This window comes from Acinonyx jubatus, chromosome B1 (genome assembly GCF_027475565.1).
Source record: "Acinonyx jubatus isolate Ajub_Pintada_27869175 chromosome B1, VMU_Ajub_asm_v1.0, whole genome shotgun sequence".
Taxonomy (NCBI): Eukaryota; Metazoa; Chordata; class Mammalia; order Carnivora; family Felidae; genus Acinonyx; species Acinonyx jubatus.
Window position 1 is genome coordinate 114023082 of NC_069382.1, and position 17639 is coordinate 114040720.

General features: G+C 33.6%; 1 protein-coding gene across 9 annotated transcripts in view; it reads left to right on the forward strand.

Moving 5' to 3' along the window:
* Positions 1–17639, forward strand: part of TBCK (TBC1 domain containing kinase) — a 404858-nt gene that overhangs the window by 45296 nt on the left and 341923 nt on the right. For 7 of the 9 annotated variants that reach the window (XR_003420996.2, XM_053217079.1, XM_053217081.1 and 4 more), the window contains 2 exons: positions 14124–14238; positions 16224–16297. Coding sequence is in view for 7 of the 9 variants with exons in the window: in XM_053217079.1 (XP_053073054.1) it covers positions 14124–14238; positions 16224–16297 (189 nt within the window). In the remaining 2 variants the exon portion in view is untranslated. Of the gene's footprint in view, positions 1–4154; positions 4434–14123; positions 14239–16223; positions 16298–17581; positions 17638–17639 lie in introns of those variants that run through there. The other 2 variants (XM_053217080.1, XM_053217082.1) reach the window with 2 other exon arrangements.

The window sequence follows — 17639 nt, forward strand, 5'->3', positions numbered from 1 at the left end:
AGGTGCCTGGGTAGCTCAGCTGGTTAAACATCTGAGTTCAACATAGGGCACGATCTCACCAGTTTGTGGTTTTGAGCCCTACATCAGGTTCTGTGCTGACATCTCAGAGCCTGGAGACTGCTTCAGATTCTGTGTCTCCCTCTCTCTCTCATTCACACTTCCCCACTCATACTCTGTCTCTACCTCAGAAATAAATAAAACATTAAAAAAATTTAAAAACACCATTGCTAAAAAATGCTAACCATTATCTGAACTTTCAGCAAGTTATAATTTTTTTGTTGGTGGGGAGGTCTTGCTTCAATGTTGTTGGCTAGTGACCAATCAGGGTGGTTGGTGGTTACTGAAGGTTGGAGTGGCTGTGGCAATTTCTTTAAATAAGGCAACAATGACATTTGCCACATTGATTGTCTCTCTTTCATTGACAAGTTCTCTGTAGCATGCAATGCTGTTTAGTAGCACTTTACACACAGTAGAACTTCTTTCAGAATTGGAGTCAATCCCGTCCAGCTCTGCCTGTGCTTTTACAACTAAGTTTATGTAATATTCTAAATCCTTCGTTGTCATTTCAATAATCTTTACAGCGTTTTTGCCAGGAGTAGTTTCTTTTTTTTTTTTCTTTTGCTTGTCCATAAGAAGCAACTCCTCTTCCATATGTTTTGTCATGAAATTGCAGCAATTCACATCTTTAAGCTCCACTTCTAATTCTAGTTCTCTTACTGTTTCTACCACATCTGCATTTACTTCTTCCATTGAAGTCTTGAACCCCCCCAAAGCCATCCATGAGGTCTGGCATTAACTTCTTCCAAACTCCTGTTCATGTTGATTTTTTTACTTCTTTCTATGAATCACTAATGTTCTTAATGGCATCTAAAAAGATTAATCCATTGCAAAAGTTTTAATTTGTTTTGTCCAGATCCATCAGAAGCATCACTATCTACAGCAGCTATAGCCTTACAAAATCTATTTATTTTTTTAAACATTTTTATTTATTTTTGAGAGACAGAAAGAGACAGAGCATGAGCAGGGGAGGGACAGAGAGAGAGACACACAGAATCTGAAGCAGGCTCTAGGCTCTAAGCTGTCAGCATAGAGCCCGAAGTGGGGCTTGAACCCACAAACCGTGAGTTGATGACCTGGGCCGAAGTCGGCCGCTTAACTGATGAGCCACCCAGGCACCCCTATTTCTTAAGTAATAAGACTTAAAGTTGAAAATACTCCTTGATCCATGGGCTGAAGAATGGATGTTGTGTTAGCAGGCATGAAAACAACATAAATTTCATTGTTCATCTCCATCAGAGCTCTCCATCAGAGCCTGGTCATTGAATGACCAGGTTCAATGTCAATAAGCAGTAATATTTTGAAAGGAATCTTTTTCTGTGCATTAAGTCTCAACAGTGGGCTTAACTGTTCAGTAAACTATGTTGTAAATAGATATGCTGTCATCCGGTCTCTCTTGTTCCATTTGTAGAACTCAGGCAGAGTAGATTTAACATAATTCTTAAGGGTCCCAGGATTTTCAGGATGGTAAATGAACATTAGCTTCAACTTAAAGTCAACAGTTGCATTAGCCCCTAACAAGAGAGTCAGCCTGTCCTTTGGAGCTTTGAAGCCAGGCATTGACTTTTACTATCTAGCTATGAAAGTCTTAAAATGTCGTCTAATGAAGATGTCTTATAATATAAGGCTATTTAACCTACATTGAAAATTAATTATTTAGTGTAGACATCTTCATTAATTATCTAGCTAGGTCTTCTGGAGAACTTGCTGCACATTCTACATCAGCACTTGCTGCTTTACCTTGCACTTTTATGTTATGGAGATGGCTTCTTTCCCTCAACCTCTTGAACTAACCTCTGCTAGCCTCCAGCATTTCTTCTCCAGCTTCCTTATATCTCTCAGTCTTCCTAGAATTGAAGATGCCAGGGAGGGAAACAACAAATGTCTACTATATTTTTAAGGTATAGTAACTGATGCTTAGAGCAGTTACTTTACCACACCTGTCAAAGTGGTATAGCCATAGCTCAAAACCTCTCATTGGACTTCACTATCCATGCTGTTAAACATTGAGAGGCAATAGAATGTAGTGATTCAGGACATGGACTATAAGACCAACCTGCTGGGTTTGAATCTCAACTCCACCATTTACTCACTTGGGTAAGTTATTTAACCCCTCTGTGCTTCAGTCTTATCACCTTCTAGGATAGTGAACCAACAGATGTGAATTACTTATAACAGTACTTGATAGGGTATGAGTTTCCTAAGTGTTTCCTATTAGTGGCTGTAGTGGTAATAGTGTTATTATTATGAGTATAATATACTAAATGATTATCGAATATTATTACCAATAAGCATTGCCTGTGGAATAGTTATAGCCTTTCTATGATGATCAATTTTTATATCTGGTGATTAACCTATGCAATGTTTATTCCATACTTCTTCATTAAGTACATGTAGGTTTCAGACACTGAGCTAGGTGCTAGTGAGTCTGAAGATGAAAATATGAAGTCCTAGTCTTTAGAGACATTGCTGACTAGTGAGCAGACAGAGTTATAAGCAATTACAATATAGCATTTTTTATAAGTATGTACCAGAAGAATATGCAGGTTATCTTGGAGACAGAGTACCTCACAGCCAGGAGAATCCAAAAAAGTTTTACCAGCGATATAATGTTTGTGTTGAATTTTAAAGAATGTATAGGTATCCTCCAAGTGGATCAGGTAGAGGGGCAGAGAAAACAACATGTGCAAAAAGTCATCGATATGCAAGCATAGGGTCCATGAGAGGAGAGGTGAAGGAGATGAACTTGAAGGGAGCTAAGTAATAAAAACATCTGTCAGAGAGCAAATGAGATTGTTTTCTCTATTTTTCTTTATGAAACCGTTTTGGAGGGTAGTAATGGGGCTCTGTAAGGTGACAAGTCGTAAATATAGCTCGCTATTTCAGACAGTGACTTAAGATGAAAAAGGAGTGGTCATATGAAGAATGACTGATATCCTACTTACAAATTCCTCCCAGATTACCTAGAAAAGAGAAAATGTGGTTTTCTCTGCTCTAGTCATCTAAGTCAGTGAAAGTCTTAGCTCTCTTCTGCAAGCAATCTAATTCTGGTCAATGCATACTGCAACTGTCCATATGCTACCTGTACTTTCTCTATTCATATTGTTAGTTTATTCATTAGCTAGACATTTTGTCAGTTGTTGGTGTCATCTGTCTTAGGTGATAGGATATATAAGAAACGTTCATATCTGTTTTATACAGCATTTACATCAGTGTCAAAATGCAGATAAGTGCTTCAAAATCATCATGATATTGACTAAACTTTCCCAAATCTGCCATGTTTTAGACAACAAAAAAAAATCCTAATTTGCACGTTTTAATGTGCTTCCTTTTTAGTTTATGCCACAAATTTTCAATTGTTATCCCATAATGACAGTTTTAAGAATATGAGGCTCCTCAAAATCTGGGACTCTGTATTATTCTTTATTTCCTTGTGGAATTTTATTGTAAATGTATCCACAGCTTTCCTGGAAAAATACAGTATTGTGCTTAGCTATTAAAAGTCTAAAGGAGAAAATGTCCTTCAACAGATGACTGTATAAACAAGTTAGTGAAATACTACTCAGCAATTAAAAAAAATGAACTGGTAATGCAGGCAACAACATGGATGAATCTTAAGAACATCATGCTGAGTAAAAAAATCTAGCACAAAATAATTCTGTAGTGTTCCATTTATTTGAAACTCTTGAAAAGGCAAAAATAATCTAGAGTGATAGAAAACAGACCAGTGGTTGCTTTGAGCCAGGGGTAGGATATGGAGATTGTCTGGGAAGAGGAACAATAGAATCCTTTCAAGGTGATGGAAGTTCTCTGTTCTTGACTGTGGCAGTACTTGCAGTCGTATATACATTTGTCAAAACTCTTCTAACAGTGCATTTAAAATGAGTGTATTTTATTTTATATAATTTAAATAAAGATCACTTAAAGAAAAGTATGAAGGAGAATTGCTCAGTTATAGTCATTTCATGATGGACAAAAACAAGTCACCTTTATGTCGTGTGCATCTTTATAACCAGCTATACTAGTTTCCTATGGATGTTGTAAGAAGTTATCACAAATTGAATGGCTTAAAACAACGGAAATTTATTCTCTCACAGTTCTGGAGCCCAGAAGTCAGAAATCAAGGTGCTAACAGGGCCAGCTCTCTTCAGGGCCTCCTGAGAAGAATCCTTCTTTGCCTTTTCCGACTTCTGGTGGCTCTCAGCTTTCCTTGTCTTCCTTGGCTTGTGACCACATCACTCCAGTCTCTCTGTCTCCATCTTCGTATCTCCTTCTCCTCTGTGTGTCTCTCTCTTATAAGAACACTTGACATTGGATTTTGTGCCCATCTGGATAATCCATGCTGATCATATGCAAAGACTCTTTTTCCAAATAAGGTAATATTCATAGATTCTGGGAATTAGGATGTGGACATTTTGGGGGAGGGAGTGGGGCCCCACTTAGACTATATCAACTAATATTATTACTCATTGAAACCAATACTATACTGTATGTTAACTAACTTAAATTTAAAAGAATGAATGTTAACAAACTTAAATTTGAATGAATGAATTAATTAATGAATGAATGAATAAATAAATAAATATTATTCATTATATAATACTTTATCATGACTTAGTAAAATACAATTGTCCATTACCTTTTTAACAGCATTCTGGTATCATTATGGGATACTATGGATATGTATATGTCTTTTCAACAGCTTGCTGTGTCTGATCTTCCTTATATCATAGTGTTAAGATCTGTGACTCTAGTTGAAGTTTGGGAGAAATAGAACTGACTCATTCAGGTGACCTGGCTTAGGAAAAAGGAACTATTAGGTAGGCAAAGCTCCCTAGAGTTCTATATTAGGTTTGGAGGCAAAGGCCAACTACTAATGTTACCTTGACTTGTTATGTCTTCTTTATGAATGTAGCATAAGAACTTTGCAAGGTCGCTAGAAGTAGTTAAGAATAAAGGTGAATATTTTTGGGTTCTTTGATCAAAATATCATCACTGTATCACCACAGTTCTGATAAAAGGAATGGAAACTATGAATAGGAAATTTTCATCAATTGAATCTCTTAAAATTTGCTTAAGATAAGCCAACACATCATTGAACTGAACATTTCAGTTTGACAAACTTTTGTTTGCACTATGCTATCTTGCAGGCACTGAACTAAACAAATGCATAAAATGCAGACCCTCTACAGTTTACTTGTTTGTTGTGATGGGCTGGGGGTAGGGTGGCAGATTGCCTAAAAAGAAAATGTTGGTCCACTTTAAAAAAAAAAATGTGAATTGGTCTCAAATCAAAATTCTGAACAGTAATAGAATTTTTTTTCATTTTTTTCACACAGTAATATGTAAATAAATTTAAGTGTAATTAAACAAAAACAACTTTAAAATGAGCTAGGGTACAGATCCAAGTGACCATGAGCCACCATAGGTTCTGTCTTAGAGCAAAGTTACAACTTTATGTAGTCGCAAATGCTGCCAGGGCATGGGAAGTGAGGTTTATTACCCAGTATGTTTGCACTGTCAATATCAGTAACTGTGGTGAAAGAAATGTTTTTGGAGTGCCTATGCTAGGATAGTAGAGCTGCTTGGGAGAAGAAAACATTGATGTTGCAGAAGTAACCAGCCAACCCCAGGATCCTCCAATCTTGCTTATCAAATGTTGACTTTTTTTGTCACAGAGAAATTTGAAAAAACCATTTTGCTGATTTTATTGTGTCATGCAAATAGTTGGAGAGCCCAGTTTGCAGTCTTTGTTAATTTAGGTAATATGGATAGATGATAGATAGATAGATAGATAGATAGATAGATAGATAGATAGATAGGTAGATAGATAGATAAACAAAATAGTATTATAGAATTTATTATAGAGACCCTGATTTTTTTGAGAGGGACTTAGGCTTTTTGTTTGTTTTGTTCTGTTTTTACAATTGGCCCACATTCTGTGCAGGACCAATAGCTCATTGATCTCCATTCAGCCCTTGTTGGTGTTACATTTCCCACTTTATACATTTGCAGACTGAGGCAGGATGAAATTGGAACATTCTCCAAGCAAAGCAAATCAGTGACAGAGTCTCCTGGCTTTATATCTGAACCTCAAACCACGAGATATGCTTTCCATATGTATTTTGGTCTTATCAAATTAAGTTTCTGATGAGAAAGGAAAGTTATCTAGTATTCAAGTTGGAAAATTAATGTCCCAATTTTTGTATCCTATTGAGAACTAGTCACATTCCAGATTTATAGCTTTCAACTTGTTTTCTTCTTTGAGTGAGAACTAAATTGTAAAATATGCCCAACATTACAACTTAGGAACAGATGGGCTGATTTATTTCTAGACCTATTACAAAATAATCTTTAGGTAAGCAGTTAATCAATGCAGTGTTAGTTTCAAAACATCTGAATCTGAGGCAAATGAACTATTAAATTTAGCATGGATGGGTGACCTTTCAGGCTAAAATGTGTACCCATTGTGCAGTAAGTTATTTCCTTTATGAATTCTAAAACTTTTTTTTCCTTAGAAAAACTATGCTCTGTTAAATAGTGTGGCATTTTTAGCAAAATGTTAAAATTTAGTGACAAGTGGCAAATTGTAAAAGCCTCAAGGACATTAACTCCCCACTGAAAATGACCCTCTCCAAATTCTAGAATTATAAACCAGTGAACCATTGAAAAATTATATACTACTTGAGTTCTTTTTTCTTGAAGTTACAGAAAGAGACTTTAGGCTGAAGATAACAGGAGTATACAGTTGTATTATTTTCTGAACATTAGTCATTAGTATGATATCATTCCTCTTCATTTCTTAAATCACACAGTAGCTAGCTAATTTTCATTTGTGTTTATTCTCCCTTAACATTTCACTTCAGGCTGATACCAAGTAAGAAATGTTTTAGACCAAAAGGAAAATTTCTGTGGGAGTGATCAGGTTTTATAAGGTGAAAGAACATCTTGAACTCATAGAATCCAGAAGTGTGTTTCCTCCCTTGGTTTGCTGACAGTATGGGTATTTTGGCTTGTGGAGTGGCCCTTAGAAATATCATGGATTATGGATCAGAGGAAATAGCATGTGTGGTTTTAGTTACCACCTATTATGAATGACTTCCAAATCTATCCCAGCAACCCTGACCTCTCACTTTCTTTCTTGGCCTCTATTTCTTGCAATCTGAATAACATCGCTTGTTGGAAACATTACAAATACCAAAAAGGAACTGATGGTTTGAAGCTGATAGGAATGTGTCCTTATTTTATTTTCTTTTTTAACACCTTTATTGAGGTATAATTGATACCCAAGAAGACTGAAATGTATATATTTGAGTTTGACTTTATGAATGCACTTGTGAAACCATCACTGCAATCAAGGTAATAGATATACTCATCACTGCTAAAAGTTGCCTTGTGTCCTTTTTATTTTTGTGTGTGATAAGAACACTTATAATGAGATCTACCCTACTAATAAAATTTTAAGTGGGCAATACAGTATTGTTAACTACAGGTATTGTGTTGTATGGCAGATCTCTTTGGCATGGAACTTATCTTACACAACTGAAACTTTAAATCAATTGATTTTCTTCTCTCCCCAGTCCCTGATAACCATTTTCTTCCTTCCCCAGTCTCTTGTAACCATTGTTCCATTCTCTGCTTCTATAAATTTGACTATTTTTTATACTTTACATAAGTGGGATCAGGCAGTATTTGTCCTTCTGTGGCCAGCTTATTTCACTTAGCATAATGTCCTCCAGATTTATCCATATTGTTGCAAATGGCAGGGTTTTCTTTCTTTCAAAAAAAAAAAAACCTCTTAAGTCAGCTTATGAGAAATCTACTTCTTATAAATGAGATTGACACTGTTGATCCATTGCAAGTGTAATATACTTTTTTGAGCTGTTATTAATGGTTAATTAATTAATTAAGAATTTAATCTTGTTATCTGCACCCTCTTGCACCATCATGGATGTCATTGAATATATTTATTGAACACCTACCTTATAGTTACTGTGATAGATATAGGGACTGCAAGTTGAATAAGCTAGTACCTGCCTCAGGGTACAGTGAGAGAGACAAACCTATATAGAAATTATTACCATAGAGTTAATAAGCTCTTCAACTATGTACTGTCAGAATACAGAGAAGTCCAATTCTCCCAGGGGTAGAGCCATCAGATGAGAAGCCATGAAGAATTCTATCCCCCACCCCCCAAACGAGTTGAAGTGACAGAATAGATCTAGAATAAAAGAAGGATGTCAAAACAGGGCTGGTTGAGATAACAGAGGAGGCTTAGAAAACAAGGGTCTCAAGGACTCAATGAGATTAAAGCGCAGGTCCTCAGAGAAGTATAGGAAATTGTGGTTGAAAATCAGAATGTTTTAAGTAAATAGAGGTTGAACAACGTCTCATTGTGACAAACAATCTGTATTTGGCAATATTGGCTGGAGTTAGATGAAAATCTGTGGCTATGTACATGTGAAGCAAGCCAATCCTTATAGATATTAAACCCATGATCTTGGCCTCAGTATGTTTTAATCTGGTAAGCTAAACAGCTATAAATAATTTAGGGATGATTGAATCAGAAACACAGTGTAAACTTCCTTTGAAATACATCTGGAAAGGGATAAACAAGTATACTTAGTATTGTACTAACCTAGTAGTTTTGGAATTCATTAAGCCATGTTCGCAATTCAGACACAACCAAGTTGACTCATGCCTAGAAGTTATTGTCAGTTGTTAATGCTTGTGATGGTGATGGTGGTAGTGACTTTTTTTTCTTTTTAAAATCTTTAATCTTTTTAAAGATCTTTAATCTTACTTTCTCAAGATTTATTTTTGTAGACCTGCTTTGGTCTCACCAATGTAATAAATAGATGTTCATGTTTTCTTTCTTATAAGACAGAAGAAAAGGATGACTCTCATCTGCTAACTTAATTGAATTATAGTTGTAATGAAATGCTGTGAATTCAATTGTATTAAAATTATTAGTTTATAAATCTGTCTTTACAACTATACTGCAGGTTTCTTGATTGTAGAGATCAGTTCTTTCTCTTGAGATCCATGGAACCTAAAAACACAGTGGTGTAAAAAAAACACAGTACCAAGCAGCTAATGGCCACTTAATTGATGCATTTAAATATAAATGAAAGTATTTTAAAATGTCACTTTGCTTTTATTAAAAACTATTAATCATTATTTTGAAAGCTACCTTTTTGGCCATATCTATGTTTTTATAATCACCAAAGATTCTTATGCTCATTAAACTTCTCAGGGTGTCAAGGATAATGGTAACAAAGTAAATGCTACTCTTCTAATCTCTGGAATTAGCAGTAGTAACTGAAAATTTCAAAAGGAAGAGGATCTTTTATAATTTGAAGTTTGATTTACATTTTCTAGATTAGTGATGGATTTCTTTATTAACAAGATTCTGACTTGGGAACTGTGAAGGATGAAGTCCTTTTATCCCCTGCCAACATCTGTGTGTGTGTGTGTGTGTGTGTGTGTGTGTGTGTGTGTGTGTGACAGAGAGACAGAGAGAGAATCCCACTCTCTTAATCTTAACTCCTTCTGGAGCCCATTTTCAGTTAACTGTGACATGCTATTACTATACATATGACTTTTTATTTTGCTGTTGCATTATAATTGCATTAGCTACTTCAAAATAATTATCTTAAAAGACTTCATCATCTAAATTATTGGCAGTATTAGAGAATAGAGCTTTAAAAACAAGTAAATATACAGAATTTCACAAATACTGATTCTATTGTCTCATTATAGAAAATAACACTATCTTTTTCTTCTCCTTTATACTTGTATTTTAAAATAAATTTAAAAATTAAATCCTACAATAGGGCAGAAAACCAAATCTGATTTACTCTGATTTAGAAGAGTACTGAGTCCATTAGCTATAATACTCTCAAGTAATAGCTAAGGAAAGGTATGTCATGAGCTTCAGTTTTATATGTTTGAATATTTAAAAATTATTTCAGCATATATGCTCATCAACTCTATAATAGCATGAATGTGCTTTTTGACATGGAAGTATTTTCCAATTATATTTTATAATCAGCAAAAACAAGTTGTCAAAATAGAACATGTAGTCTTCTCTGTTCAGCTGTTTGAGAACTGGTTTAATGGAAAAATCACTTTAAAGGTTTGGTTTTAATTTCTTAAGGAAGGCATCTATATTGAAGTAGTGTGCAACTGAGGTCCTCTAGTGTCACAGCTGAATATGGCATCAGCTTTTAAGATTTTGTGAATTATGTGTGTGCATGTTGGAGAAAAGGACAAGGAGGACAAGACAGATTACTATGGTAAACATGACTTACAGAGTCAAATGAGTTTAGAAAATTAAGTTCTTATCTTTTATTTGTTAGTCAATGTCAAGGAAAATTTTTCTTTGTTTTTAAAATGAGACAGGTCTGCATTCTTTCACATGCACATATTTCCCAGTATCACTATAGTTGTTTTAAAGTTCAGAATCTTTTCCTTTACAAAGTTGGTTTCTTTTTTGAGGCTGTTTAGGAAAACTCTTGTTACTTTCAAATTGTTTTTGTTTCACACATTTCCTATTTGCTTGAGTAGCTGTTGTGGCACTTTAATATGGGGGAAACTGCTTGATAAAGAGAAATCGTTTAAATAAGTGTTCTTTTTTTTGAGAGAGAGAGCACAGGAGCAAGCAGGGGAAGGGCAGAAGAAGAGGGAGAGAGAAAATCTTAAGCAGGCTCCACACTCAGCTCAGAGTCAGGGCTTGGGGATGACCTTGAGATCATGACCTAAGCCAAAATCAAGAGTCAGATGCTTAACCTACTGAGTCTCAAATAAGCATTCCTTATAAATAGCAACTTTTATTATTTCTTTTTTTACATACTTTATGAAGAATGTCAGTTTATTGCTTTGTTTTAAAGTATGGCTGGCAACTAAGGATTACCAGACATTTGAGGAAAAAATAGTCTGAGAGAAAGAAAGCCAAGGGAAGTGGGGGAAAAAAAAGCAAATAAAAAAAAAACAGAAACACCCCAGAGAAAATAAAGATAACACCCTTCTTTTTCCCTTAATTATTAACAGAATTCTAATAACTATCTTCAGAGAGATTCAAAAGAATAATGTATCCATAATCAAAAGAAAAGGATCTATTAAAGAACAACTAGAGAACAGAGCAAAGACCTTGGAAATAAATAGTAGAAGAGATAGGACTAAAGGCCAGACTCATAGTAAATAAAACAGAAAGTTGATCTCAAGAATAGATGAAATTTTCACCTGCCCTCTGAGAGTTCTAACTAAAAGATATAGTAGAGGGAGAAAACAAAGACATAACAAATAAACTTTTCCTTCTTAATTCTGCTAATGCAACATTTGAGTCTTCAGGTTAAAAGCCACACCTATTGCTTACTAACATAAATGCACAAATGCCCATACTCTAGATATACTGGACTAAAATTGTAAAAGTCTAAGGATAAAGTGAAAAAGAATCCCAAGCTTCCAGAGGGGAATAACAAGGTGTCTACAACGAAATTAGATTGATATTGGACTTCTTACTATTAATAAAGAACAATAGAGAAATCTTTTGCCAAGTTTAAAGGCAAGAATAAGACATTTTAAGACCATGCCTTAAAATTTCCTACCCATGCCACCCTTAAGAAAAATTTTCTCATGGATGTATTCTAACTAAATAAAAATGTAAATACAAAATGAGTAAGAAGTAGAAAAATGATGATAGCTGATGATAACCTTCATAATAGAGGTATAATTATGAAATTATAGTATCCATCAAATCCTGATGACTGATACATTTTCTCTTGAGAGCTAGGGGTTAAATGGCTTAGGAGTATATTGTTTTCTTAGTTCTACAATGAATATTTACTAATCATAGTATAGCAATGTGACAACCACTTCCCATCTGTCTCAGAGTGAAAGCCAAAGGCTTTACAATGGCCTAAATAGCCTTACATGATCTGGCTCCTTGTTATGTCTCTGCCCTCATCTCCTAACACCTTGCCCTTTGCTCACTCTACCGCATGCACAGTGGCTTTGTTGCACTTTTTGAACTGCTATGCAATCTTCCAGTTCAGGACTTGCCTACTGTGCCCTCTGCCTGAATCACGTATTTCCCAGAGAGCTACATGTCTTTTTCACTTCCTTTAGATTTCTGCACAAATGTCATCTTAGTGATGCCTTCCTTGATCTTCCTTCTCTACATGTAATAGCAACCTGCTATCCCACATTCTCTCTTCCTTTTCCTCCTTAACACGTAATTACTATGTATCATATATTTACTTGTTTATTTGTTTAGCCTTCAAGAAAGGAATGTAGATTTCTTTTGTTTCATCTATAAAATTCAATAATTTAAAAATAATATAACTAATAAAAATCAGGAGTTGGGAAAGGAAAATGGGAATGTTGTAAAAGTATATTAATTATATCATCTTGCATAGCAAAGACTTAATAATGTTAACTAAAATCTAACCAGCAGAATTGAAAACAGAAATTGCTAAGGGTGGATACCTCTGGAAAGTCAGACTAGGATGAGAGGAAAGGGATTTTAGCTTTTCATGTCTTGCTCTTTCTTATGGACTTAATTTGGAGGAGGGAGTCATATTACAAATATTTTTTTGAAAATTTTCTTCAGCTTACTTTTTTAACATCAGGTTTATTGAGCTGTAATTTACATATTTTAAAATATAACTTTTTTAGTGTACAGGTCAGTCAATTTGACAAACTCAGTAGTGTAATCATCATCAAAATCAAGAACATAACAGTTCTGTCAGGTAAATTTTCCACATATTCTCTTGCAGTCAACCCGTCCCTCCAAGCAAGCCCATGATAATCAGTGATCTGTTATTCCATCCTTTTACTTTAATGTATGCCTTTTATTTAATGTGGGTTCCTTATAGCCTGAATATAATTGAGGCTTAATTCCTATGTAATCTGACAATTTTTATCTTCAGTTTAGATGTTTGCATTTACATTTAATATGATGTTTGATACATCCTAATTAAAGTCTGTTATTTTCTAATTGTTCCATTTGTTCTTTGTTCTTTTTTTCCTTTTATTATACCAGCTTTGAGGTTGACTATTTTTTTTATTTATCTTTACTTTTATTTATCTTTACTATTTATTATAAAATAAATTTATAAATTTATTTATACCTTTTAAAAAATTAGTTTTAGTGATTACCTGTAGATATTAATTTAATTTTTAAAAGTCTAATTTAAAATGTCAGGGGCACCTGACTGGCTCAGTTGCTAGAGCATGTGACTTATCTTGGAGTTGGGAGTTTGAGCCCATGTTGAATGTAGAGATTACTTACAAAAAAACAAAAATCTTTAAAAAAAAAGTATAATATAAACCAATTAAGATAGATAGATAGATAGATAAAATGTCAAAAAATGAGTAGAAAAGAAATCTATACAAAAATGTTAATATTGGTAGTTTGGGGGATTGGGTTTGAATTAGTCTTTCCCACTTTCCTTATATCATCCCTAACTTCCCATGTTAATGGTTCTTGATTAAAAAAAAAAAATGGAAAGAGATGGAAAAAGAGAGAAACTGGGCATTCCACTGGAAGATGGCTTAGGAAGAATTAAAGAGAAATGTTTGATAAATTGTCAGTTGCTAGGGGTTGTTTTGTGGATATGGAAAGTAACCTCGTGTCCATCTACCATAAAATATATTTTAGCTATTTTTCAGGAACTTAGGTATTTTGTCTTGAGCAGGAAAGGTGGTTTTCATTGACTTAGTTCTGCCTTATATTTGAAACTTCCCAGATAATTTGGCAAAGACAAACCTGTAGAAGGTTAATTGTGCATCACCAAAATTCAACTCCCTCCCTGCTGTTAGAGTAGGCTTAGAAAACTGTAGGATCTTTGCCAGATCAATTCTGTTGTAATCATAAAATCCAAAATATGTATGTAGTGGATATTTTATAAAATTTATAGATCGTATTTTCTCTGAATAGAAGAGGAATAATAAAAATACAACTCTTTCAATTTTTATAATGTCATTTCATTCTTTAAAACAGGTTCTGTATCTGCTTTGTAATTGTATCTGTTGATCTGTGACTTTTTTTTTTTCCTTTGTAGCTACTCAAAGGTTTTGTGCATAGCATTTGAGGTACTTCAGGGTTTGCAGTATATGAACAAACATGGTATAGTACACCGGGCACTTTCTCCTCATAATATTCTTTTGGACCGAAAGGTAATTGTCAAATAATAAATTAAGTAACAAATATTTTATTTGTTATTTGTGGTTGGAAGCTACTGAAATTAGACCCACTCTATCAGAGGGTCTTTAGAATACAAATATGTTTTAATAATACTCATAATGAAATGGCTGTATGAAAGTGATATACTTGTGGCAGTTAGGAAAAAAACAACTACCTTTATGGGGCACCTGGGTGGCTCTGTCAATTAAGTGTCCAACTTCAGCTCAGGTCATGATCCTGGAGTTCGTGAGTTCTAGCCCCACATCGAGTTCTCCACTGTCAGCACAGAGCCTACTTCAGATCCTCTGTCGCCCCCTCTCTGCCCTTCCTGTCCCCCCTCTCAAAAATAAATAAACAATAAAAAAAACTATCTTTAAATTTTTTAAGTCCATGTGTTTTTTTCACATGCATTATTCCTTTTTCCTCAAGATTCATTTTCTAACTTCATGTTTTGTTTTTCCTTTCATTCACTTTCTGAAAAGTATGCATTATAGCTTCCCAGTCCACTTCTCTGAATTTGCTTTCATTTTTAAAAAATGTTTATTTATTTTGAGAGAGAGAGAGAGACAGAGAGAGCGAGAGTGCACACATGCATACATGGGAGGAGCAGAGAGAGAGGGATAGAGAGAATCCCAGGCAGGCTCCCTTCTTTCAGCACAGAGCTGGATGACATGGGCTCAATCTCATGGATCATGAGATCATGTCCTGCTCTGGAATCAAAAGTTGGTCACTTAACTGACTAAGCCATCCAGGCACCCCTGAATTTGCTTTCATTTAAAGAAAGCTCTATTGACACAGAGTATTTTTATGATAGTACAACTGTTTTGCATTTTCTCCTGTTTATTATTCTTCCTCCCTATTTTTTCTTCTTTTTTTTATTCCCCATTATCTTCTTTATTTACCAACTGTTCATACCTAGTTTCCTTTTTTATTGGAGTACCACTTCTTTACTTGGAAATCTTATGGGTGATTAATAAGAAGCAAGTCAACCTCTGTAAGAGAATTATGGGTAGCAAAATGGTATATTTTCAGGAATAATCATACTTTCATTTTTTCATAAGCATTTAAAATAGCTTTGAAAGAAGTTTGTCTTGGGAATTATTTGTTATATTAGAAGGATTATTATTTTCCTCTGATTCTTTTCTAGACTTTTAATACAATTATGCTATGGTATTAAAAATCATAAAAGCTAAAATGGTACTCATTCATTTCATATTTATGGCAGTGGAGTATATAACCAATCTGAGTTGTTTTGAGATATAAATGTTTTGTAAATGCTGAGAAGTAAAGTTCTTGAGAAAAAGAAAAAAAAAATTTAAATCAACTTAATGTGTTTTAAAGTCTTAAATATCTAAAGGGAGGAAAACTTAAGAGACTTACAAAATTTATATTTGTCTTTTATTAAGAATCTCTTGTGATAATTATGGCTTTTTCAAACAATATAAATGATTGTTGGAAATCTAGCAGATTCACTAATATCTTCATGATTTGGTAACTAATATTTTTAAGTTAAGAATTCCCATGTCAGGGTTAAATTTATGACATTATGAATGGACTTGGAACTCCTTAAAAAAAAAAAATTTATCTTGTGAAAATTACCAAAAATGTTCCAAGCAGGGATTCAAGACAAATGAGGACATTTCTGCTTTTTTTGTTTTGTCAACATATCTGGAAAATTTTTATATTTTTATAAAAATATAAATTTAATTTTTTAAGTGTTGTTTTGAGATCTATATACAAGTAATATATATGTGTATATCTATACATACATGTATGCATATACATATACATATATTTGTAATGAGAATAAAGCAGGCTTCACACATTGGCAAATAGTTTTTATTATAGTTATGATAAAATACAATTTTTTCTTAATGTACCTCACTAATGGTGATTTCCTTACTTATGATACATAATGATATTTTTTCCTACTAATAATATTAAAATATTTAATAATGTTTTATTATTATTATTGTAGGGACATGTTAAATTGGCTAAATTTGGACTTTATCACATGACAGCTCATGGTGACGATGTTGATTTCCCAATTGGGTGAGGATATGTTTTCTTTTCTTCTGAGTTGTGTCTTAAACTTTGTAATATTTGATGAAATGTGTATTCTGTTAATGGTGATACTGCTTTCTAATAAAAAACTAGCTTTTCTTTATTAACATAGTTTTATCTTCCATATACTTTTAAGAGTAGACAATGAGTTTTTGCCAGTATCCAAAATATATCTGATGTTGATATTTCATTGAATTGTCAGAGGCTAATAGACTATTGACCTTCTTTACCTTTTAATGCTTGATAATTAATTTTATTTCATCCAGAATTAGGTAAAATTAAGGCAAGAAGGTTGGCCAGATTCTCACTTAATGTGTGTTCCTTAAAAGACTGAGAAAAATTGTTCTCATATTATTTTCTATTGTTTCTAAGTTTAATTCCTTGTTCTCTAAGATATAATTGCATGTTAAGACTCAAACTGAGTCATTGTAGGTATCAGAGGTAATAGGGTAGAAAGTCTGTGTTTAAGTTTGGAGAGGTTTATTTGATCACTTCTGATAGAATTTTAATTTATGTTGGCCTCCAAGAAAGGAAAGTTTATTTTATCCTGTTCTCAACTAAATGCTTGTGATACAGATTTTGTGTTGTATTTATTGTGTGGTTGCTTTTTAGACATTTTAATAATATAATTCTTTTATTTTTTGAGTGTTTAGTTTTCACATTGTTTTCAATACATAGAAGTTTCAAAATAGTACAAAGAATCACTCTATTGCCTTCACTTAGATACCCCAAAGATTAACATTTCACTACTCTTGTTTTCTCTCTTTCTTTTTTCTTACTCGTATATGTGTATGTTCATATAAGTACTTTTTGTATCATTTAAGAGCAATTAATGCATATGATGGCCTTTTACCCCTAAATACTTCAGTTTGTATTTCTTAAAAAAGGAATTTTCTTACATAACCACAAAACAAGTATCAAAACAAGGAAATTAAAATTAACATAATAGTGTTATCTAATCTAGATATTTTAACCATAATGTTCAGTTGCTTTGTGATTTTTTTAATAGTGCCCATTTGCATTTTGCTCTTTGGGCTCTCGCAAATCAGTTTTGTCACTCCATTACCAAGAATTATGGTTTGGAGTCATGGCGTGTGTTTCTGCAGGAGAACATTGCTTTAATTAGATGTTTAAAAAAAGGGATTCATTTATAATTTATCCTTTTATCTTTATAAAGTAAATTGTAAGTTTCTACCTAAAATTTTTGTTAGTTAGACCATAGCTAATAATCTTAAAATAAATTGCTTAGTCGTTCCTTCTTTATTTATTAAGACAACATTTATTGAGCACCTTCTCTTCTGGCTGCTGGATGTGCAAAAATGGATAAGGT